We start from the raw sequence: 21,600 nt of genomic DNA on the forward strand, positions 1-21,600 counted from the left end.
GGCACTTGCACTTCCAAATATTCCACAGGCCCATATAACGATATATAAATTAGATATCAAATAACTATTATATAAGCAATAATATGATCAAACCATCTGTGCACTCTAAATCATTCAATTCCTTGTCCTTTGTCAACAACGCCGTGCATGCGCCCCGACGTCGGCCTCGTCGTTACTCCACAGATCTAGTATATATACGTAACTAGATTACAAATTACAATAGACCGAGAGTGCGTGCAGTAGCTCTTCTGCTTCAACGTTGCGTTTCATCACAAACGGGGCACACTTTTAGTTCCGTTTTTTTTCTCTTTCTGCATCTTAACCATCAGGGACACCTTGAAATTCGAGAATGCAAGACGTAAATGCGAACTACGATGAAATAGGGCACTGTTGTGCCCTCAGAATTGTTTTCATGATGTAGGAAATGTTTTCTATGTAAAGCTGCATACACGATGGTTATTTGTCGTTCGGAAGCAAACCGGAAATGTCTTTTGAAATGCACCGGAAGCTGCGCGTGTTTTTGTTGAAGCGACTTGACAAGCGTCGGCGTTACAGGCGTCATCGAAGCGAAACTTTCTCCTCTCATGCTCACGGAATCAACGGCTGTAAGTTATCATTGTTTTAGTGGATAACTTTATGATTGTTTATAAGATAAGAAGAAAACTTATAGAAGAAACTAAGTGTGTTTCACTCGTTGTGTTTAACACTGAATGGAACGAAAGGAAGGGAGCAAGACGCTCTGAATCCTGGCTCAAGTGTTCGACACATGAGTTTGGCTGGCTGATGACCTGCGACAACGTACATGAAGTACATCACGCACAGGGAGATCGCTACAGGCACCATACAAAAGAACACTTTCCTTATTAGGGGAAATGAGCTCAAAATGTTCCCACACCGGGGAACGTTTCCTTTTTCCAAACGGTTCGTTTGCAAAGGATCTCGTACGGTCGCACAGAAACTCGAATTCAAAACCAAAAGTAAGTTTAACTTCGAGGGCACGCCATGAAGACTCGGTATGGGCTCTCGGTCGGCGTGATAGATAGAAATCAGCCTGACCTCCTACGAGTTGCTGCGCGAAAAAGATAAGTCGTTCAAGTAAAGTAATCTTATGTGCGCTGCGCTGCCGCCGCGGCCGCCGCGGCAGCCGCCGCGGCTGCTGGACTCGCACGGGAGGAGGGCTGGGGGAGCGTGGTCTTGTCAGCTCAAGGCTATTTTCCGACTGCTTAAAGTCATCCCTTTGCGTTCACGTTGATGCGGGAAAGATGGCTCTGGATATGAACATCAAGGACCTGCTGTTGAAAACGCTGGAAGACCTGGGGCAGGAGGACTTCAAGAAGTTCAAGTTTTATACGGACCTGCCCGAGCGCGTCAAACAAAACGCAGACCCGATGGACATCGCCGAACAGCTGACCAACAAGCACGGCAAGAGCGCGGGGGAGAAGACCATCGAGATTCTGAAGAAGATCAACAACAACAACCTGGCCCAGAAGCTGCACAACGACCTGGCGCAAACAGATTGAACCCTAGAATTAATAAAACAACCCGGGTTGAAACTGAAATTCCTTGAACTGAAAAGTTTTAACCGAAAGGGAAACTAACGTTGAGTTTAAATGTAAATTGTATGTCTATTGTTTGTAAATTGTATGTCAACTGTTTTCTCTACTAAAATAAGCCGGCAGTTCAACTCAAGCCTTGGTCTGTGGTCATTTATTTTGCTTCTTCCATCACCACTACAAATATAGCCGAACTTAGACCTGGTCCATTATCGAAATTACTGTAAGGGCTGTCAAAAACAAAAAGGGGTTACACTTAGAAACACTTATTTGGGGAATATGATTAGTATGCTCTACTTTGACCTACTAAGTAGGCCAGGGAACGTGTGAAAGATTTAGGATAGGACGAGGAATCAGACAAGGGTGTGGAAGCTCCCCTGTATGATTTATAACGGTGGCAGAAATGTGGTCCATTTGGGTGAAAAATTCCAGAACTGAAGGTCTGCATTTGAACAATGGACAAATGATAATATGTCAGTTGGCTGCTGATACAACTATACTGACTTTGACTTTGACTTTTCTTAAGGACGAGCTCCAAATTCCAATCGCATCGCCAGTGATTAGTACTTTTTGAAAAGCTATATCCTGACACTGCTCAGGGTTAGTGCATACTTCAAATCAACTGCAGGTCTATGGTCCTGTTGTCTTTTTGGTCACGTCCGATGTTTCGATTATCTGATGTAGTTCGTGATTCATTGATAACTCTGGCAAATGAACTACCCCTGGGGATCCACAAACTATGTGTCTATCTATCAATCTTTATACAGAAAGGGCGTCGCCCTGACCTTTGGAACGCCACAGCGACAAGGACTTTTGTTCGGAAGCCAATCGCTCACACGGTGAAACGAGACGACGCGAAGGAGAGCGTGCATGCGGAGCCGCAAAGCCTTGCTGTTCGAACCATTGGTTGTCACCTTATTTCGTGAGCTGGACGGTCAGTCAGTCAGTCAGTCAGTCAGTCAGTCAGTCAGTCAGTCAGTCAGTCAGTCAGTCAGTCAGTCAGTCAGTCAGCCAGCTAGCTAGCTAGCGGGCCAGTCGCTCGGCGAGTCTGAACGACTTGTAGGCTTGTTTGGCGATTGCTCAGACGGTTCACTCGCTCCGCTTGTCGGTTTACTGCGATTGAAGTTTGGGGGGAAGGGGGAAGTTACTTCTTAAAGGAACGAGTCGTAAGAAGAGCAGACTTTGGCCTCCGTCTTCTCGGAAATACCGCCACCTTCTGGGCTTTGGAGGTGGGACGCTATTGTGGCCGTCTCTCGTGCGAGAAAATCAAGGTGATCCCTTTGCGTTCAGGTTCATGCGGGAAAGATGGCTCTGGATATGAACATCAAGGGCCTGCTGTTCGAAACGCTGGATGACCTGGGGAGGAAGGACTTCAAGGAGTTCAAGTTTTATACGGACCTGCCCAAGCGCGTCAAAGAAAAGGCAGACCGGATTGACATCGCCGAACAGCTGACCAACAAGCACGGCAAGAACGCGGGGGAGAAGACCATCCAGATTCTGGAGAAGATCAACAACTACGACCTGGCCCAGAAGCTGCGCAACGACCTGGCGCAAATCACAGGTAAGGTGAACGTGGCTTCTGGTGGAGGGGGGGGGCTTACCTGAAAACTCTCAGGTGATACAAATGATGGCAACAGCTCTGGCCTCCTTCACTTGTCTCCTTGAGCGGCGGCGGCGGCGGCATGGCTGCGTCCAGGCCTAAAGACGATTTTGCGACTCGGGATCTCCTTCTGCGCCCTCAGGTAGCATCTCCTCAGTGGATAACAAGCAGATCGGCAAATTCAAGCGGGAGCTGCAAGAGAACCTGCGGAAGAGCTACCTCACTGTTCCCGAGGGCAACACGGGGCACAGCCGGGAGGAACCTCTGGACGACGTCTACACCGAGCTCAACATTAGCCGCGGCGTCGCCGGTCTACCCGACAAGCAGCACGAGGTCCTTCAGATGGAGATGTGCGGCGTGGCCGAGGAGGAGTCCATCCAGCCGTGCGACATCTTCGAAAGCCAGGAGCCCCTTCGCACGATGCTCACCGTGGGCTTCGCGGGCATCGGGAAGACTTTCCTGGTGCGCAAGTTTGTCCTGGACTGGGCCAGCGGGAGAACCAACACAGACGTGGACTTCATCTTTCCCTTCACCTTCCGCGAGTTGAACTTGGAGGAGGGCAGAAGCTTTTCGCTGGCGGAGCTCATCCGACTCTTTGTCTGGGAGAGCAAGGCCATCAAGATGCTGGAGCACATCTTGGTCAGTCTGCAAGAGTCGGCCAACCGCCACTACCAGTCCAGCGAGATCAAGATTTTGTTTGTGCTGGACGGCCTGGACGAGTCCCGCCTCAAACTGGACCTGAGCGACGAGCGCAAGGTGGACCCGGACGTGACCCGAGCCTACCCCGTGGAGGTGCTCCTGGCGCACCTCATCAAAGGGAACCTGCTTCCCTGCGCCCGGGTTTGGATCACCACGCGGCCCCAGGCGGCCCACGACATCCTGCCGCGCCTGGTGGACGGCAGAACCGAGGTGAAAGGCTTCAGCGACTCCCAGAGGCTGGACTACTTCAGGAAGAAGTTTCCCGCCGAGGAGGACGTCATCAAGCACATCCAAAAGTCCCGCACCGTTTTCATCATGTGCCACTTGCCCATCTTCTGCTGGCTCACCGCCACCGTTCTCCAAGACTGTCGGAAACACGGAAAGGAGCTGCCCAAAACCCTGACCGAGATGTACACAGAGTTCCTGCTCTATCACCTGGACAAGTCCAAGGAGCGAGACAGCCGGAAGAGCACGGAGTACGTCAAAGCGCTGGCCAAGCTGGCTTTTCAGCACTTGATGAAAAAGCAACACATCTTCTACGAGAGCGACTTGCGGGAAAGCGGCTTGGATGACCCGCAGGGCGCCAAAGACTCGGGAGTCTTCACCGTGGTCTTCAAGGAGGTACCCCCGCTCAAGAAATACCAACGCAAGATGTTTCAGTTCATCCACCTGACCGTCCAGGAATATCTGGCCGCTCTCTACGTGATGATGAGCCTGTTCCAGGACAACAAGAACGTGCTGGACGATTCCGGGTGGACGCGGTTGCTTTGGAAGTCGAAGTCGCTCGCTGGAGTCCATAAGGCGGCCATCCGCAAAGCCTCTGAGAGTGAGGGAAACCTGGACTTGTTCCTCCGCTTCCTGCTGGGCCTCTCCTTGCAGTGCAACCAGGATCTCCTGGATGAGCTGCTGAAGGTTCCCAAGAACTACAGACATAGCAACGCAGAAACGGTCCGCTTGATCAAGCAACGGATCGAGCGTAATTCTCCCGAGGAGAACATCAACTTGTTCTACTGCCTGAACGAGGTGAAGGACGAGTCCCTGCTGGAGCAGATCCAACAATACCTAAAAGGGGGGAAATTGTCCACGGAGGACCTACCTCCGGCCATGTGGTCGGCCCTGGTCTTCTTCTTGCGGGCTTCCGACGAAGCCATGAGCTGCTTCGACCTCTGGAAATACGCTCCGTCCGAGAAGGGGCTCCTGATGCTGCTGCCGGTGGTCAAGGCTTCCCAAAAATCCGTGTAGGTGCCGTCGAGCCAGCACGCTGAACCGGCCGCGCACATGTCAGCAGCCCAAACCCTCTTGTCTTCTCAGGCTCAGGGGCTGCAAGCTGAGCAAGAAAAGCTGCGAGGCGCTGGCCTCCGCTCTAAGCTCGTCCCGCACCCTGAGCCGTCTGGATCTCAGCGGGAACGACTTGCACGACGACGGGCTGGAGGCGCTCGCCGCCGGACTGGCAAAGCCGCAGTGCACCTTGCAAGTTCTCGGGTAAGGCTCTCCTCGAGCGGCAGAAGGCCAGCCGGCCCAAGAACCTTGGGCTTGTGTCAGCCGCCCTCTTGTCTTCTCAGGCTCAGGGGCTGCAAGCTGAGCAAGAAAAGCGGCGAGGCGCTGGCCTCCGTTCTAAGCTCGTCCCGCACCCTGAGCCGTCTGGATCTCAGCGAGAACAACTTGCACGACGACGGGCTGGAGGCGCTCGCCGCCGGACTGGCAAAGCCGCAGTGCACCTTGCAAGTTCTCAGGTAAGGCTATCCTCGAGCGGCAGAAGGCCAGCCGGCCCAAGAACCTTGGGCTTGTGTCAGCCGCCCTTTTGTCTTCTCAGGCTCTGTGACTGCAAGCTGAGCAAGAAAAGCTGCGAGGCGCTGGCCTCCGTTCTAAGCTCGTCCCGCACCCTGAGCCATCTGGATCTCAGCTGGAACGACTTGCACGACGACGGGCTGGAGGCGCTCGCCGCCGGACTGGCAAAGCCGCAGTGCACCTTGCAAGTTCTCTGGTAAAGCTGTCCTCGAGCGGCAGAAGGCCACCCGGCCCAAGAACCTTTGGCCTGTGTCAGCCGCCCTTTTGTTTTCTCAGGCTCTATCGCTGCAAGCTGAGCAAGAAAAGCGGCGAGGCGCTGGCCTCCGTTCTAAGCTCGTCCCGCACCCTGAGCCATCTGGATCTCAGCTTCAACAACTTGCACGACGACGGGCTGGAGGCGCTCGCCGCCGGACTGGCAAAGCCGCAGTGCACCTTGCAAGATCTCAGGTAAGGCTCTCCTTGAGCCGGCCCGAGAACCTTGGGCTTGTGTCAGCCGCCCTCTTGTCTTCTCAGGCTCGTGCGCTGCTGGCTGAGGAAGAAAAGCTGCGAGGCGCTGGCCTCCGTTCTAAGCTCGTCCCGCACCCTGAGCCATCTGGATCTCAGCGGGAACGACTTCCACGACGACGGGCTGGAGGCGCTCGCCGCCGGACTGGCAAAGCCGCAGTGCACCTTGCGACTTCTCACGTAAGGCTCTCCTCGAGCGGCAGAAGGCCAGCCGGCCCAAGAACCTTGGGCTTGTGTCAGCCGCCCTCTTGTCTTCTCAGGCTCTATCGCTGCAAGCTGAGCAAGAAAAGCTGCGAGGCGCTGGCCTCCGTTCTAAGCTCGTCCCGCACCCTGAGCCGTCTGGATCTCAGCTGTAACGACTTGCACGACGACGGGCTGGAGGCGCTCGCCGCCGGACTGGCAAAGCCGCAGTGCACCTTGCAAGTTCTCACGTAAGGCTCTCCTCGAGCGGCAGAAGGCCAGCTGGCCCAAGAACCTTGGGCTTGTGTCAGCCGCCCTCTTGTCTTCTCAGGCTCTATCGCTGCAAGCTGAGCAAGAAAAGCTGCGAGGCGCTGGCCTCCGTTCTGAGCTCGTCCCGCACCCTGAGCCATCTGGATCTCAGCTGTAACAACTTGCACGACGACGGGCTGGAGGCGCTCGCCGCCGGACTGGCAAAGCCGCAGTGCACCTTGCAAGTTCTCAGGTAAGGCTCTCTTCGAGCCGGCCCAAGAACCTTGGGCTTGAGTCGGTCGCCCTCTTGTAATCTCAGGCTGGTGAGGTGCAGGATTGGCACGCGAGGATGCGTCTCGCTGGCCAAGGCTCTCCGGTCCAACCCCTCCCACCTCCAAGAGCTGGACCTGGGAGGCAATGGCATCGGAGAGGAAGGAAAGCGGGCCTTGGCGGAGGTCCAAAAGGATGCTCGCTGCAGTCTGAAGATCGATTGGTAGGTTCCAAACGTCTGCCAGGGTGCCGTTGAAGAAAATGGCTTCCAAAAAGTCGCTCGCGGCTAGCTCCAAAAACAGATTTGCTGACATCAGATTGAATAAAGTAGAGAAGCACAATCAAAGGAAATGTTTTGATTCTAACTTCATGATGTGCACTTTGACCTGACAAATGTTTTGGGGCATATTGCCTGAATGAAGTGTTCAATGCATGCCTGGTGTTTTTCCTCAAACGCTGAATGCTTGGTTATAGCTCTCGTATGTTTTGTCGAGGAGGCTTGAGGGGACGTCATCGAAGCCAGCCTTGGATCCTTGGGGAGGGTTCTGAGCACGAACGGATGGATGGATGTGGATGTATGCAGAAGCTCGGCAAGGATCCCTTTCCCCTGGAGCGTTTGGCTGAGGACGCCTGCTGTCCAAAAGGAAACGGCAAAGGCCGTCCTTCACGTTAGTTGCTTGATTCTCCGAGCGGTGAAAAAGCATCGATATTTCCACGTTTCACAAATAAGACGTGCACTTCAACACAGACGTGTGCTCCTGTCACTCTCCTCCCACCCACCCACATGGGGGGGCCTTGACCCTTGACCCTCCACTTCCTGGCATCATTTGACCTGCTGACACCAAACGCCGACCAATGGGGAATGTTGATGCAAATAATAATGATAGCATCATCATGCCTTCAATTGACTTTGATGACTAAAGCGCCACGAAATGTAAATACAAGTAGAATGAACTATGACCTCTCTTTATAATGTCACGATGGAGCGTGCACCTGTATGTCATTTGTTGAGCGTTTTATGCCGTATTTTGTTTACTGCAGTGACGTGAAGTTTCCTCACGTATGTACCGTGGACATTTTACGTCGGTTTTTACCTTGTTTGCAGCAACGGCAAATAGAAGTGAGATACAGTAATCCCTCTTTTATAATTGGTTCCACGAGCATCCGCGACATGTGATAATCCGCAAACTTGTTTTTTTTTTAAACATCCATCCATGCATCCAAACATACATACATTGTTTGTGCATCAGTAAGTGTATATAAGTTGAAGGAATGAGGTCGAAATCCAAAAAGTCCTGCCTCGCTACAAAAACAGATATGCTCAAACCTCATTGAATAAAGTACATAAGCAGACAAGTATATTCACATATTAAATAAATAAAAGAAACATTTGAAGCATATAATTATACCTACACACCAAATCAATAAAGAAGACATAACTAGACATTTTTGATAAGTGGTGATGAGAAAGGTTTTTATAACTTTATGATCTGATATATATATTTCTGAGGACTTTGAAATAACAAATGACTTTTGATATATTGCCTAAATAGCTTAATGACCCTTAAGGAACTGTGGAATGCATGCCTGATGTTTTTTCTTTGAATCATGGACACGGCCAGAGTCGTCTTGACCGTTCAGTACTTGATTGTATCTTATGTTTTGACTAATGTTAGACGCCAGTTTTTGATTACTACTGAACGCTCTGCACAGAGGGAAATAGTTTGCCTAACAAAGAAAAGATACGGTTGAATGCGGTACGACAGTGTATGTCCAAGATTGGAGAAGAATGTTCACAGGAAGGTCACGTGGAGATAAAACCAGTGGGTGCCAGAAGGAGCCACCCGAGAACTCGGCCAAAGATGATCGCCAAGGCCGAGAGACGGGATGGAAGACAACAGCCCCCTCCACACACACACACACACACACACACACACACCAACAGCCCCCCACCAACACACCGAATCGCCCATAACCAGCACCACTCCCATGGAAGCAGACTCTCCTTCGAACTTGCCCCACCCCGAAGACTCATCGCCCATCAATCCCAGCCCACAATGTGCTACTGAATATAAAACTGATCTAACAACCTTGGACTTTGCCTTTTCTGAATGGAGACTTTCCGCTCTTGAAGGGCCCAGCGCTGTATTGTACTTTCCTGAAAACAGAGCTTTTTGAACAAGAATTGTGATTGAACTCAACCAATCTGTCTAAGTCTAATTTCTGCTTCAGTGTCTTTGCATTTTCCTAAATCTGAAGAAATCAAACGAGCACGCAGTGAGTAAATTGGATAACAGGTGATTGGCAAAGGCTTTTGCCGTGAGGCGCAGATAACGCGCTCCCTAAATTGTGGACAGAATCCAACAGTACCTAAGATGGACTGCTAGGAAGAAAGTGTGACCGATGGATGGATAGCAAGATTGATCGACAGCCGCTAGCCAGACAGCTCCAGATCCTGGACACGGATATCAACCAACATTGGGTCAATCGGATTGGGTCGCGAACTCGCTAGCTGGCTAGATGGATACATGATCAATACAGACAGACAGACTGCGAGAGACAGATCCACAGACAGACGTATAGTGTCTAGCTAGCTAGCTGGTTAGCTAGCTGTTCGCTCGCTAGCTGGTTAGCTAGCTGGCAGGAGACAGATCCACCCACAGACAGACCCGTAGTCTCTAGCTAGCTAGCTGGTTAGTTGGCTAACCAGCTGTTCGCTAGCTGGTAAGCGAGCTGCCTGGTTCGCTAGCTGTTCGCTAGCTGGTAAGCGAGCTGCCTGGTTCGCTAGCTGTTCGCTTGCTAGCTAGCTTGTTAGCTAGCTGCCAGAAGACAGCTTGATAGAGATAAACCGATAAGAGAGACAAATAAGAAGATGGCCAGAGAAACACAGACAGCACGCATATGCTAAGTTGCGCTCGTCAGCTACGGAAAGGCAATTGTTGAGGAGGACACGCGTCTCAAACGAGACATTTAGACTTTATTACGTTGAGGATGTAAAATGTTAATGTTGAAAGTAATACAGTTTCCGAAAATGACTTGAGTGTCTTGTTAGTGGTTCAAGCAAAACCAGGTGGGAGTCCGCGATGCCACTTCCTGTGTCCGAGTCAAACGTTACTGATCCGCATGCTGAGCGCGCCACCGTCTTGGCTCCGCCTCGCTCGGCCCCGCCCTTCTCCCCTGTAGTCTTCATCCGGTCTCTTTTTCCCCAGCTCCGTCCCTCCCTTGCCCGGCGGCGGGGTTTTGGCTTTGGCGACCTTGTCGAAGAACGTGAAGTCGGCCACGTAGCCCCCCGAGGTGGACAGCGACATGACGGGCGGGAATTCGTAGCCCCAGAGGATCTCGTCAGGGAGGTACGACGTGCGCACCTGGCAGGTGGCCGACGTCGGCTCCACCGTGGCGCTCATGATGACCAGCAGCTCAAAGTCGGCCGCCCAGCCTCCACCTAGTGCAAACGGGAGGAGGGGCTTGATGGCTTTCAAACGGGGGACATGCTCATCCTGCAACGGGGCGGGCCTACCTTTGGCAGCCCAGCCTCGCAAGGGGCTGCTGTCGTCGATGACGTGGTAGAAGGTCAACGGGATGATGAGGAAGGGGCTGTCGCTGGACGTGTCCACCTGGAAGGAAACGTTGCGCTGGTCCAAATGCAGGGCCTCGCCCTCCTCGCTCAGCGACGTCTGCAGCAGCTTCCCCGTCACCTGAACGGCGACACGGCCGAGGTGCCGTCGTCGTTATCGCTACGCGTCGGTTGGACTAGCGACCGCGAGTGAGCGCGCCGTCATACTCCAAATGCAGAAATGGCGCGTTCGCAAGGCTCGACGGTACCTGACAGCCCAGCAGCAAGCTCTTGCGCATGTTGGCCACACGCACCATCAGACACGGCCACCCTTCGTGCGTGGACACCACGGCGTGCTGGCTGAACTTGACCGTCTCGCCGCGCTTCTTGGGCCGCGCCACCTGCCGGCACAGGAAACGGGTGACGAGGGCGGCGGTGGCGGCGGCCGGCCGGCTGGCCGGCTCATGGCTCACCTTGGCCAGGAAAGTGCCGGTGATGAAGATCTCCATCACCATGGTGACGACCAGCTGGAAGATGAGCAGCACGATGGCGGCCGGACACTCCTCCGTGATGACGCGTGAGCCGTAACCGATGGTGGTCTGCGACTCCAGCGAGAAGAGGAAGGCGCCCGTCAGCGTACGCACCTCCGTCACGCACGGCGTGTGGTTGGAGGCCCAGCCGGAGTCTGAAGGGAGAAGGTTTTTTTCATTTTTGTGCTTCGCGCCAGCCGCTAAGTGTTCCGCTCACCTGCCAAGTCGCCGTGCATGACGGCCACCAGATACCACAGCAAGCCAAAAAGAAACCAGGTGCCGGCGAATGTGGCGCAGAACAAGAAGAACTTGTAGCGCCACTGCATATCCAAGAAGGTCGTCCAGAGGTCGCGCAGGTAGAGCGCCCGGCGCCCTCTCACGTGCTCGATCAGCACGTTGCTGCGCCCGTCTTTGGAAAGAACGCGGCGGCGGCGCTGCCCTTCGCCCGAGCCCTCGGCCGCCGGGCTCAGCAGCGGCACCGTGTGGGAGTGGCTTATCATCTGAGTATAAGAGGAGGTGGCGTGACAACACGCGCTGATGTCGCCTACACCCTTAAAATGCATGATTGAAATAAAAAAAAAAAAACGAAACAATTTGGGTTGAGAATTGGACCCACCCAGGAAGTTGGGTCCATGAAGGTTGATAGCTGAGTCACCCAACTTCGTGGGTCAGTCCAATTTTTAACCCAAATTGTTTTAACTTTTTTCATTTGAAGTGTCTATGTGCATCAGAGATGGGAGAACCTGGCGGCGGCCTTGGGCCATCCTTCGAGTGGCGCTGAATTTATTTGTGAACCATCATTTCTTGTTGCTGAAGTTTGGACGTATGTCGTACCGCTTTTAACCACAAGGTGGCAGGCATCGCTTAGCACCGCCTTCAAGCACTGAAGCTGAACTCGTGAAGAAGTGTGTGTCATGGCTACCGCACGGAGTTTGAAACGGGAACGTCAGCGTTTTACAATCACGTGTGGCGGCCTAATTGGACGAGCGACGTCGGGCACAGACTTGACACAGGTGAGTCAGCCGACCAGCCAGCCAGCCAGCTAGCTTCTTCATTGGATGTACAGGAAGATATACAAGTGAAATGTTTGACCAAATTGAATTTTGTCAAAATGTGTTCTTTCCCTCAATGTTGCTTTGGCGTTTAGCGCTTTGCGCTAGCTTGAATTTTTTTTTTTTTTACCATTGGTGGCAGGTGCTTTTGATATGTGTAGTTGAGCGTTGTTTCTGTTCTACATGCATTGGAAACTTAAAATATATAAAAATATTGCCTTGGTTAAAACACAAATGTTATTTTTATCATACGTGTTGAGGAAACGTGCGGTGCTATGCGCCCCTCCCACAAGTAGCGATGATGTCAACCACAGACGGATGTCAAACTCCAGGCCCGGCCGGGGGCCAGATACGGGTCGGGGGGCCAGATACGGGTCGGGGGTCCAGATACGGGTCGGGGGGCCAAATACGGGTCGGGGGGCCAGATACGGGCCGGGGGGCCAGATACGGGCCGGCCCGCCACATCATTTTATGTGGCCCGCCAAGACAAATTGTGTGTCATTACTAGAATTGCAAATTGTCTTCATCGTATCTTTTTCTTTTTTTTTTAATTATTTGACCAGTTCTTACTCGTCTGATTTGAAAAGGAGTTATTTGTCCGTTTGTTTTGTAGCTTTTACTGTATATCATATGAGGTGCTCATACATTGATTTAATAATAATGGCCCTCCGAAAGAAGCTAGGACTACACCAAAAAAATGACTTTGACACCCCGGCGTTTATATTCGTAACGGTTGCCCCCTCCATCCCTAATGTAAATTTTCGTGTGCGTGCCGACTTGCGATATGTTTGCGTTTTTTTCCTAACTTTATGTATGTGCGTGTCAAATGGGTGTTAGCCTATACGTGTATATGGGCTGCTGTGTGTGTATTTGATTTTGCGTGCGTTACATGTGTAATGTTTTTCATATTTGAGTATTTGTGTGTGTGTACGTCTATATGTTTTTGTGCAGTGTTTTGTTGATCTTTGTCTGTTTTTGTGCAGTGTTTTTTATCTTTGTCTATGTCCTTAAATATGTGTTGTTTTGTGTGTGTTTGCGAATTTGTTTCCAAGTGTACAGTATTTGTGTTTCTCTCTGTATGTGCGTGCCTCTGTGTGTGTGTGTGTGTGTGTGTGTGTGTGTGTGTGTGTGTGTGTGTGTGTGTGTGTCAGTCTATACACGTGCGTGTGCGTGCGTGTCTGCCTGCACAAACCGACTTTGTCTTGTTGAACCTTACAGAACAAAAGACACGTTGACAAAGTTCATGGGGTTGCGTGACGGCGTGTGCGTGAAAGGTGGGTGTGGACAAGAATGTGCCGGGCGGGACACAAGCGAGAGTTGAGTCCGATGATGACTGGCTTGAAAAGTTATCGTGACCCACCCGGTACGGTGATTTCAAACTATAATCATTCATGACTCGTCGGTTCAGAGTTGTAAGATGACTCAGAGACTTTAACCGTAGCGCAACTAAAAAACAAATCAATCTTTATGAGAGGGGAATGAAAAAACAACAACAACAAATGTTACATCGGTGCTCAGAATTAAATTCTCGTATCGGTGGAAATCAGCATGAATGAAGTTGCTCTGTTCCAGCAGGCTTTTCCTGACATTTTTAGAAGCAAAATAAACGTACCTTTCACCTTTTCATGGTGTGGCGTCTGACGGTGCTGCTGGTGCCGCTGGCGCTGGCGGTGCTGGTCCCAGCGGCTCCCAGTGCAGCTGCGACTCCCCCCACCCCCCTCCACAAGTCCCATTTTTCTTTCATTCATTCATTCATTCATTCATTCAACCCTCCCCAGCTTGTCTTGACTGAAGCCGCCTTTGTGTGTCATCTCGCATAAATTCATGGCGTCCGTCTTGCAGCAAGCTCATTTCCAGTCCATGCAACTTTGACCTCATCAACAATCGTGCCACTTGCTAGCAATAACGGCTTATTTCTGACCAAAGGCAGAATAGTCACAAAAATAGGGAATTTGAAAGAATATTTGAGAAGCACTAGATAATCAAGTCAAGAAGGGACAGTCCTAACGGTTTGACCTCATCGATGATGTCACTCACTCGTTGGAAGAGTTTGCGTCCGTAATATTCTCACTCTTATAAATATGTAAATAGTTTAAATCAATATTTAACTATTTTAAATTATTTTAGTAAATATTTTATTTTTCAATGTTTTGACTAAAAAAAAAAAAAAACAGGACCTGTTTTTATTTTCCAATTTCGTGCCCAGGCATCCTATGTGGAGCCATTTTTTGTAGTTCTTGGTCGAACCACAAGATAGCGCAGTCTTCCTTTTTTCATCTCTCAATCGCTCGCGCCAAACAAAAACTTGCTCCAAATGAGTCTTTTGTTGATGTTGTGCTTTCTTTATGGAAGGAACCTGTCAGGAAAAAAAAAAAAAAAAAAGTACAACTAAAACGTTTGGAAGCTTTAGCCGAGAGAAAAAACATAAATCTGTACGATGAATGTTTCTCGATGTTAAATATGACTTTTTATCTTCAACGCGCGCCCGTGTACATGTGTGATGACATCATTATGAGGAGAAAAAAAACAAGATCACTGTTTATAATAATGCGCCACGCGTTCCGTTTCATCCAACTCATTGTGCCGCTTTTTCAAATGTGTATCTATCCGCCCAACAGCAAACGTTACAAAACTCCATCAGTTGTACAAATGGGCTCCATTTGGATCTCACCTTCGTACACTTCCTGCCCTTTCTGAGAAGAAAGATTGACAAAGTCGAGTTCATCGTCAACTTGAAGGACAAATGATTTGACATTTCCACCGTCGGGATTCGAGGCGCTCTGCTCTCAGCGTGACATTTTTTGCAGCGTGGGCAAACGCAGCCGGCCGGGGCTGTGATGTCGCAGCCGTGGACAGCCAATCAGAGGCGAGCCCTGCGCGAGCCTTCAAACAATCCAAGCGCCCAAACGCCCATGCCAGAGGTCCGCTCAGTCAATTTCATTTCCTGTCCACCCTCATTTCGTCCTCCGCCGCTCAAAACAGACTCCACTTGCCGTCCAATTTGCTTGACCCTGCCAACTTGCGTGGCATTTTTTGCAGCGTGCACGGCCACGCGGAGCGCCGAGCGGGCCGCGACGTCCAATGGGAAGCGGGGACGGCACTGGTATTCAAATGAGGCCACCATATACGGAGAGGAGCGCACGCCCCCTCGGGTCCCGCGGGAGATCCGAGCGTCCGTCCCGGAGAACGAGGAAGAAGAGGAGGAAGGAGCTCTTCCCCCGGGATGCGTCGGGGCCGGGGGGGGGTGGGGGTTGTTAGCGCCAATCCGCCTCGGCCCCCCCACCCCCTCGCCTTAGCCAGCCCCCCCCTCCCCATCACTCCTCCTCTCGGTGGCGTCGCGGACCTCCTTTTGAAGGCGAGTCTTGTTCTATCAAAGCTTGTTTCTGTCTTTGGACTTTTCCCGTGGCCGCCGGTCGCCTTCATCCAAGCTCCCCCCGCACGGCACGGCACCGCAACGCAACGCTCGCACCCCCTCGGGGATGCCCCGCTGCTCGGCTCCCGCCGCCCTCCTCCTCCTCTTCCTCCTCCTCCTCCTCCAAGTTGGCGGCGTGGAGCGTTGAAGCTCTCAAAGATCTCCATCATCGCTCCGGAGGGATCGCACCTTCCGGACTCTGGCGTGGATCGGGACTCCCTGGTTTTGGAGAAGGTCCCTTTGGTGCGCCCGCCCCACCCCGACGGCCAGCGTCCCTCCCCCGTCCCTCGCCGTCGTCATCCAGGTGCGTGACGGATTACCCCGGGTCTTCCTGGTGCGGGTCGGCGGCGATGTTCTCCATCCAGGACGGCCTCCCGCGGGGTGGTCTCACCATGAAGGAGGAGCCGCTCCCCACCGGCATGACCCCCGTGAGGTCCTGGATGGCCGGCGCCGGGATCCTCGACGCCAACACGGCCGCGCAGAGGTCAGCGTGCGACTTTTTGTTCCGTTTGGGATTGGCGAATTGAGCTCCGAAAGAGGCGGAAAGCCCATTTGGATTGCTCTTTTGGTTCACTTGTCACTCGCTTGCAGATGACAAGTGACAAAATGACGACGACAACAAAAAGTCTCCAATGAATTTTGGATTCAGTTGGCGGACAAACAGACAAACAATTCATATTGTCATTCGATACCATTTAACCTGATCTATAGGTTGCCTCGGGCGAGGGGAAAAAAAAATAAAAAAAAGTTTTGATCTTGTCTGTGGAATTGAAAAGAATCACCCTGAAAAAGGAGAAATGGCAGGATGGTAAAATCGTGGCATGAAAACCGTCAAATTGGCCTCGTTCGTATTTGACCCAATGAATTGATTGAATCGTTTCAATAAGCGAAATGCATTTTATTGAATACTTTTTGTCCATGAGAAGAAACTTTTCAGACATTTGAATTTTTGGAATTAAGTGTCAAAGCCAGCAAATGTCATCGTTTTGCTTTTATGTGCATACGCGTGGATCATTTATATCGATTGATAGAAATAGATATACACAAATGATCATTTTTGGACATTATGAATAGTATATTATATATATTGATGTATGTATATTGCCACGCCTGTATTTATGTATGACAAATTATTTGGTAAATGTACATTATAAATTTATGTACATATTTAAATTTACTGTGCGTGCGTGGGTTTGCGAGCGCACGTGCGAGAGCACGCTCTCAGCCCCAAATAAAAGCGCTTTAATTATGAATAATTCATGACAACACATTTCACAATAATAGTAACAATAAATGCCATTAAATGTCACACGCGCACAAACACGCACGCATGCATGCATGTAATTGGGTGTATAAATAACACATTGATTTTATAATATAATCATTATATACAAGTAAATATTTTCTAATTACCTGACCACACTGATAACTGATATGACAGGTACAAATCCATTTCTAATATTTCATTTGATTATGATCCGAAGAATCCTCGTCTCAAAAAAGAATCAGCGAGCCACTCTAAGTCGGGAGAAACAATCGACGCAATCGTGAAAGAAATCCCCAATTCAAATTGACCATGTGCTTGCAATAATGTTCAACTTTCCTTCATGGGACAGCGTAAACACACACACACACACACACGCACATGCAAACATACACACACGCACTCACAATCAGGCTTTTGGCGCAAGTCCGCACGCTTGCTTTCAAAGCAAAGTCTTCTTCGTGTGCGTGTGTGTGTGTGTGTGTGTGTGTGTGTGTGTGTGTGTGTGTGTGTGTGTGTGTGTGTGTGTTCCACCAAGATGTTTGAGCATGGTGGTGGTGGTCCGCTTTGGCCCGGTAATCAGGTGTTATCAGGGAGTGTGTGTGTGTGTGTGTGTATTAATGGAGCGTGTCATTTCTAATTAGGACACGCCCCTCGCTAGAGTGGCCCCGGTCATGCTGCAATTAACCACTAATTACTCTTTGGACCACCACACACCTTTCGTTACACTCGTGTGTGTGTGTGTGTGTGTGTGTGTGTGTGTGTGTGTGTGTGTGTGTGTTTAACAAGACATTTGACATGGAGCCTGAATGAAATTGTCATCTTTGTTTCAATTGATTGTTGGCCTCCGTTTGAGTGTGTGCGCATATTTTGGAGCATTTAGTGTGTTTGAATTTATTTTTTGTTAAAAATGTTTTTCCTGCCGTTTCAACGTATTCTTTATTATTTTGTTGTTACAAATCATTTGTTGTGTTCAAACATTTGTTTTAATTGCTTTTATTGTGTTTGAATCCATTTTTTTGGTGCCCATGAACGAGTCACGATTTTGGTGTTTCGTTTCACTTTTGAATCTCTCAAATTCATATTTATGACGCTTTTAAATTTCCAGTTTGGATGTTACCGGCTTGAAAAAAAGTTTGGCTGTGTCAAACCAAAATGAGGCTCATGTATGCTAACATTTATGCGTTTGGTGTTAGAAAATGAGAAAAATAATTCTGTTCATTCAGACGTCATTCCCAGATGAGTATCGTACTGCTAGCGTTTGTACTTTTGATACGAAACATGTCCGACAGCAATATAGCGCCACCTACTGCTGAGGAGGACTTAATCCATGTTTTTGAGTATTGCCGGCTGGTGTCGCAATCTCCCATTCCTACATTGGATTCAGTTTTTCTACAGAAAATGGGGAAGAAAATCTCAGAAAATAAATATTATATATCATATTTGAAATAATATTTAATATTTTACATATGATTAATGAGATCTATTATTTAATATTTAGAGTTTTTTTTTAAATATTGGAAAAGAAATCTGCCAGTCTTGATGGAATGGGAATTTTGCACATCACGGCAATGTATTTTTGACCATTGTTTTGATTTGTGTGTGTGTTAGCGGCGTGGGTCTGGCCCGGGCGCATTTTGAGAAGCAGCCGCCGTCCAACCTGAGGAAGTCCAACTTCTTCCATTTCGTCCTGGCGCTCTACGACCGCCAAGGGCAGCCCGTCGAGATCGAAAGGACGTCCTACCTCGACTTTGTCGAGAAAGACAAGGTGCGTGCGCTTTGCCCTTTTCTGCTTGTTGCTTTCTTCTTGTGTTGGCATTGCATTGTGTGTTTGCTGACGTTGTGTTGTTATTGTGTGCAGGAGTACAACGGTGAGAAAACCAACAACGGGATTCATTACAGGTTACAACTTCTCTACAGCAATGGTGAGCACGTCAACACACACGGGCACACACACACTTTGTAACGTGATAAAGTTCCCATTTTAGCGTTTGATAAAAATGAAGAGATGAACGGAGCGCGCTAAACTTATCTCCCGACCGTCTGTCATCAAGTGGAAGCGCAAAAATATTGAGTAGCAAGGCTGCCTTTTCATATTTGGAGCAATCAAGTGAAATTCCCACAGCACGCCGTTTCATACATTTCATTCAGAAATGGAAAACGAAGCCATGGAAGTATAAAAATGAGGTGTGTGTGTGTGTGTGTGTGTTTGCTGCAGGCATCAGGACGGAACAAGACCTCTACGTGCGCCTCATCGACTCCATGACCAAACAGGTGAGCGGCGAGCTGCATCTTCAACTTCTTAAAACACGTTTTTAAAAGTGGCTGATTGGTCCCTCCCGCTCAGGGTTGAAGGTCAAAGTGACGCAAAAAGAGAAGGCGGATTCTAACAGCAAACTCCATGTCAGATTTCTTGACTTGAAGTTCCGGCGGTCGGTATTAGCAGTTTTCGCCAGTCTCGATACCTAGCTTGGAAAGGCCACATGGTTATTTATCATCGGCTCCTCATTAAGCAATCATCATAACCTGCCTGACTCATTTTTATTGTGCTCATAAACTTGGAAGCTACTCACTGACACGCACGCACGCACACACACACACACACACACACACACACACCGACCGACCGACGGTGCTGTCGGCATGTCAGCCATCGATTGTTGAAGTGGGCGACACAGCGGCCGCCGTGGAGCGGATCAATAATCTTCATGCGGCACTGCGCGACACGCTGGAGACACACGCTGGAGACACGCACGCACGCACGCACGCACGCACACACACATGCGCACACACCCGCTCCCGATGCTGACAGACAGGTCGGCTGGAGTCGCCAGCACCAATCGATGAAAGCCCCTCAGAACCCCCCGCCCCCCAAGTGAATACGCTTCATTGACTAGCTGTTAAACAACCTCTCGCTGTGTGTGTGCGTGTGTGTGTGTACTTGAGTGTACATACTAATGATATAAATACTGTACACAGTATTTTATATATATATTAATATATATATATATTATGTAATCAATGAATTTAATGACATTGAAAATTAATACAATATTTTAGAATGATAATGAAAAAAATGCAGAAACACATCAATGATGATTTTGCAGGAAATAGTTTGGTTTGTCAGATCTGTCCAAAAAAAAAAAAAAAAAAATCAGGAAAAAGTGGATTTTTTTGCAAATGTCACATTTTGAAAAAAGCTAAATAAATAATCAATCATGGCGGACCACACAAATTGGACACTGGTTTGATACCGAGAGGGTCACATTTAGTTAAGAGCTTATCAAAATAGATTCCTTCGTTTGATACCAAGATGTGGAACTTGTGTCCCCAGAAATGTCCTTCTTTTAAAAACGCTCGAGCTTTTCACAACTTTTCTTTCTTCCCGTCTTTATTTTCAGGCCATTTTGTATGAGGGACAAGACAAGAACCCGGAAATGTGTCGTGTTCTGCTCACGCACGAGATCATGTGCAGGTACCACCTTTCTTCGTGCTCGCTCTGTCTGTCTGCGTGTGTGTGTGTGTGTGCGTGCATGTGTGTGTGTCCGTGAGAGTGTGTGTGTGAGTGACAAACAGCAGCTGTCGTCTGTCTTTTTGTTGTCGACGCACCAATCAACACGTTTCCTCCGACTCGTTAATGCTCATTTACTGCTTCAGCACGAGAATTGCACGCACACACATGCGCGCACACACACACACACACGTGTGCAACTCCTAGTTGCGATGTTGCGTGCAAAGTGAGTATGTCACCACGGCAACAGATGCTACAAAGCTCAACACTTGTGCAGGAGAGTCAGATGCTAACTTTGACCTCTGACCTCTGGCTGCCGTGCCAGCTGCAGGCTGAACCTCTGAGCGACCTGGTTCACCCCAGACACACACTGCAGCGTGCCCACACCTGGCCGAGTCCTGGTGGTCGTGAACAGGCTTTGCAAGTGTGTGTGTGTCACAAAATGTTTAAGTAGCTTGCTATATCAAGTTTAGGTCTTTTCGTAGACAGCCACGGTTAGAAGAGGACGTTTTGAAATGTGGATGACCTTCACAGCCAAAGCCCGTGCCAAGCGCACACACACACACACACACACATACGCACACACACACACACGCACACACACACACACACACACACGCGCGCGCTGGCGTCAGTCATTAGCGTGCTAGCAGCCCGAGGGGAAGCGTCATTAGCAAAGGCGGTGGACGGCACGCCAGGGTTTGTTTTGCTCTTTGGAAGACGAGGGAGACTCGACGGGGAGCCGAGGGGTGTCCCCGAGGGGGGGGGCTGGCACGGCTCCCGGGGTCCGGCGTGTTGATGACACTTGAGCGGCACCCGCGGGTGCCCGTCGTAATTGGTCTCCTGGAACTTTGTGGAGTGGCGGCGGCCCGCACAAATCGGCGAGGTGCAATTTTGACCACATGAATGTTTCATGATGCCTTTGAGGACAGCGTGAAGCTCCTTCCGCATTACTCGTCAACAATTAGCCCGAGATGCTTTGTCGTTTTTCCCCAGGGGAGGCGCTATGTAATGATTGACTGACGTGCGGTGTGTTGCGAGTCATAAAAACCCCCCCCAAAAAACGCATTTGGGGCAATAGCGGAGAAATCCGATAGATTGGAAGATTATGAAACTTCTCTTGAGACATTTTGACGTTGGGAAAAAAAAAAGAACAAAACATATTTCATATTTGTGGAACATTCCAAAAGTGTGCCGCTTACCCAAACTGCAGATCTTGAACCAGAAACGGAAAGCGTCAAAGTTGCAGTCTCGATTGCAGCGCACACACGCGAGCGTGTTGTGTGTTTGTGTGTGTGTGTGTGTGTGTGCGTGTGCGTGTGCGTGTGCGTGTGTTATTGGCACACTTGCTTGGGTTGGCGCGGGCACTCGGCTTGGCGTCTGTCCTGTGGCACGGCGGCAACGGATTTCTGGGCGCGGTCCAGATGTTGCTCAC

The 21,600-nt window shown here is 49.9% G+C and overlaps 3 protein-coding genes across 15 annotated transcripts in view; 2 read left to right on the plus strand and 1 right to left on the minus strand.

Moving 5' to 3' along the window:
- The first annotated feature begins 24 nt into the window (after positions 1 to 24).
- LOC125969455 (NACHT, LRR and PYD domains-containing protein 3-like) lies at positions 25 to 9,044 on the plus strand. 6 transcript variants are annotated; one of them, XM_068650793.1, is made up of 12 exons: positions 25 to 605; positions 2,844 to 3,114; positions 3,296 to 5,090; positions 5,164 to 5,334; positions 5,415 to 5,585; positions 5,666 to 5,836; positions 5,917 to 6,087; positions 6,154 to 6,324; positions 6,405 to 6,575; positions 6,656 to 6,826; positions 6,893 to 7,066; positions 7,341 to 9,044. In XM_068650793.1, exons 1-12 carry the CDS (start codon positions 585 to 587, stop codon positions 7,390 to 7,392), a joined length of 3,510 nt encoding a protein of 1,169 aa, XP_068506894.1. In that variant the 5' UTR covers positions 25 to 584; the 3' UTR covers positions 7,393 to 9,044. The 6 variants fall into 6 exon arrangements, with proteins under 6 accessions (XP_068506894.1, XP_068506899.1, XP_049577697.1 ...); XM_049721740.2 differs by having other exon boundaries at positions 26 to 605; positions 7,338 to 9,044; XM_068650798.1 differs by lacking the exon at positions 5,164 to 5,334 and having other exon boundaries at positions 7,338 to 9,044.
- A 756-nt stretch (positions 9,045 to 9,800) lies between these two features.
- LOC125974434 (ATP-sensitive inward rectifier potassium channel 10) lies at positions 9,801 to 15,262 on the minus strand. 3 transcript variants are annotated; one of them, XM_049729263.2, is made up of 7 exons: positions 14,650 to 15,262; positions 13,598 to 14,334; positions 11,144 to 11,426; positions 10,870 to 11,081; positions 10,666 to 10,797; positions 10,361 to 10,538; positions 9,801 to 10,285 (listed from the first exon to the last, which is right to left on the minus strand). In XM_049729263.2, exons 2-7 carry the CDS (start codon positions 13,724 to 13,726, stop codon positions 9,948 to 9,950), a joined length of 1,272 nt encoding a protein of 423 aa, XP_049585220.1. In that variant the 5' UTR covers positions 13,727 to 14,334; positions 14,650 to 15,262; the 3' UTR covers positions 9,801 to 9,947. The 3 variants fall into 3 exon arrangements, with proteins under 3 accessions (XP_049585220.1, XP_049585230.1, XP_049585293.1); XM_049729273.2 differs by lacking the exon at positions 14,650 to 15,262 and having other exon boundaries at positions 13,591 to 14,093; XM_049729336.1 differs by lacking the exon at positions 14,650 to 15,262 and having other exon boundaries at positions 11,144 to 11,477; positions 13,591 to 13,677.
- Positions 11,702 to 21,600, plus strand: part of LOC125973036 (transcription factor COE3) — a 34,338-nt gene continuing 24,439 nt past the window's right edge. For 2 of the 6 annotated variants that reach the window (XM_049727046.2, XM_049727203.2), the window contains exons 1-5: positions 15,338 to 15,874; positions 18,266 to 18,422; positions 18,516 to 18,579; positions 18,873 to 18,928; positions 20,056 to 20,129. In XM_049727046.2, the coding sequence (XP_049583003.1) occupies positions 15,741 to 15,874; positions 18,266 to 18,422; positions 18,516 to 18,579; positions 18,873 to 18,928; positions 20,056 to 20,129 (485 nt within the window). In that variant the 5' untranslated portion in view covers positions 15,338 to 15,740. Of the gene's footprint in view, positions 11,940 to 15,337; positions 15,875 to 18,265; positions 18,423 to 18,515; positions 18,580 to 18,872; positions 18,929 to 20,055; positions 20,130 to 21,600 lie in introns of those variants that run through there. The other 4 variants (XM_049727025.2, XM_049727125.2, XM_049727383.2 and 1 more) reach the window with 3 other exon arrangements.

The sequence above is a fragment of the Syngnathus scovelli genome, chromosome 1, assembly GCF_024217435.2.
Source record: "Syngnathus scovelli strain Florida chromosome 1, RoL_Ssco_1.2, whole genome shotgun sequence".
NCBI classification, from domain to species: Eukaryota; Metazoa; Chordata; class Actinopteri; order Syngnathiformes; family Syngnathidae; genus Syngnathus; species Syngnathus scovelli.

Excerpts from the sequence above, each read along its gene's own strand:
- LOC125969455 (XM_049721740.2), top strand. The coding sequence starts at position 585 with ATGCTCACGGAATCAACGGCT. Across the intron at positions 5,335-5,414 it reads TGCACCTTGCAAGTTCTCGG|GCTCAGGGGCTGCAAGCTGA; the intron begins GTAAGGCTCTCC and ends TTGTCTTCTCAG. Across the intron at positions 5,586-5,665 it reads TGCACCTTGCAAGTTCTCAG|GCTCTGTGACTGCAAGCTGA; the intron begins GTAAGGCTATCC and ends TTGTCTTCTCAG.
- LOC125974434 (XM_049729263.2), bottom strand. The coding sequence starts at position 13,726 with ATGAATGAAAGAAAAATGGGACTTGTGGAGGGGGGTGGGGGGAGTCGC. Across the intron at positions 11,427-13,597 it reads AGACGCCACACCATGAAAAG|ATGATAAGCCACTCCCACAC; the intron begins GTGAAAGGTACG and ends TCTTATACTCAG. Across the intron at positions 10,286-10,360 it reads GCGAGGCTGGGCTGCCAAAG|GTGGAGGCTGGGCGGCCGAC; the intron begins GTAGGCCCGCCC and ends CGTTTGCACTAG.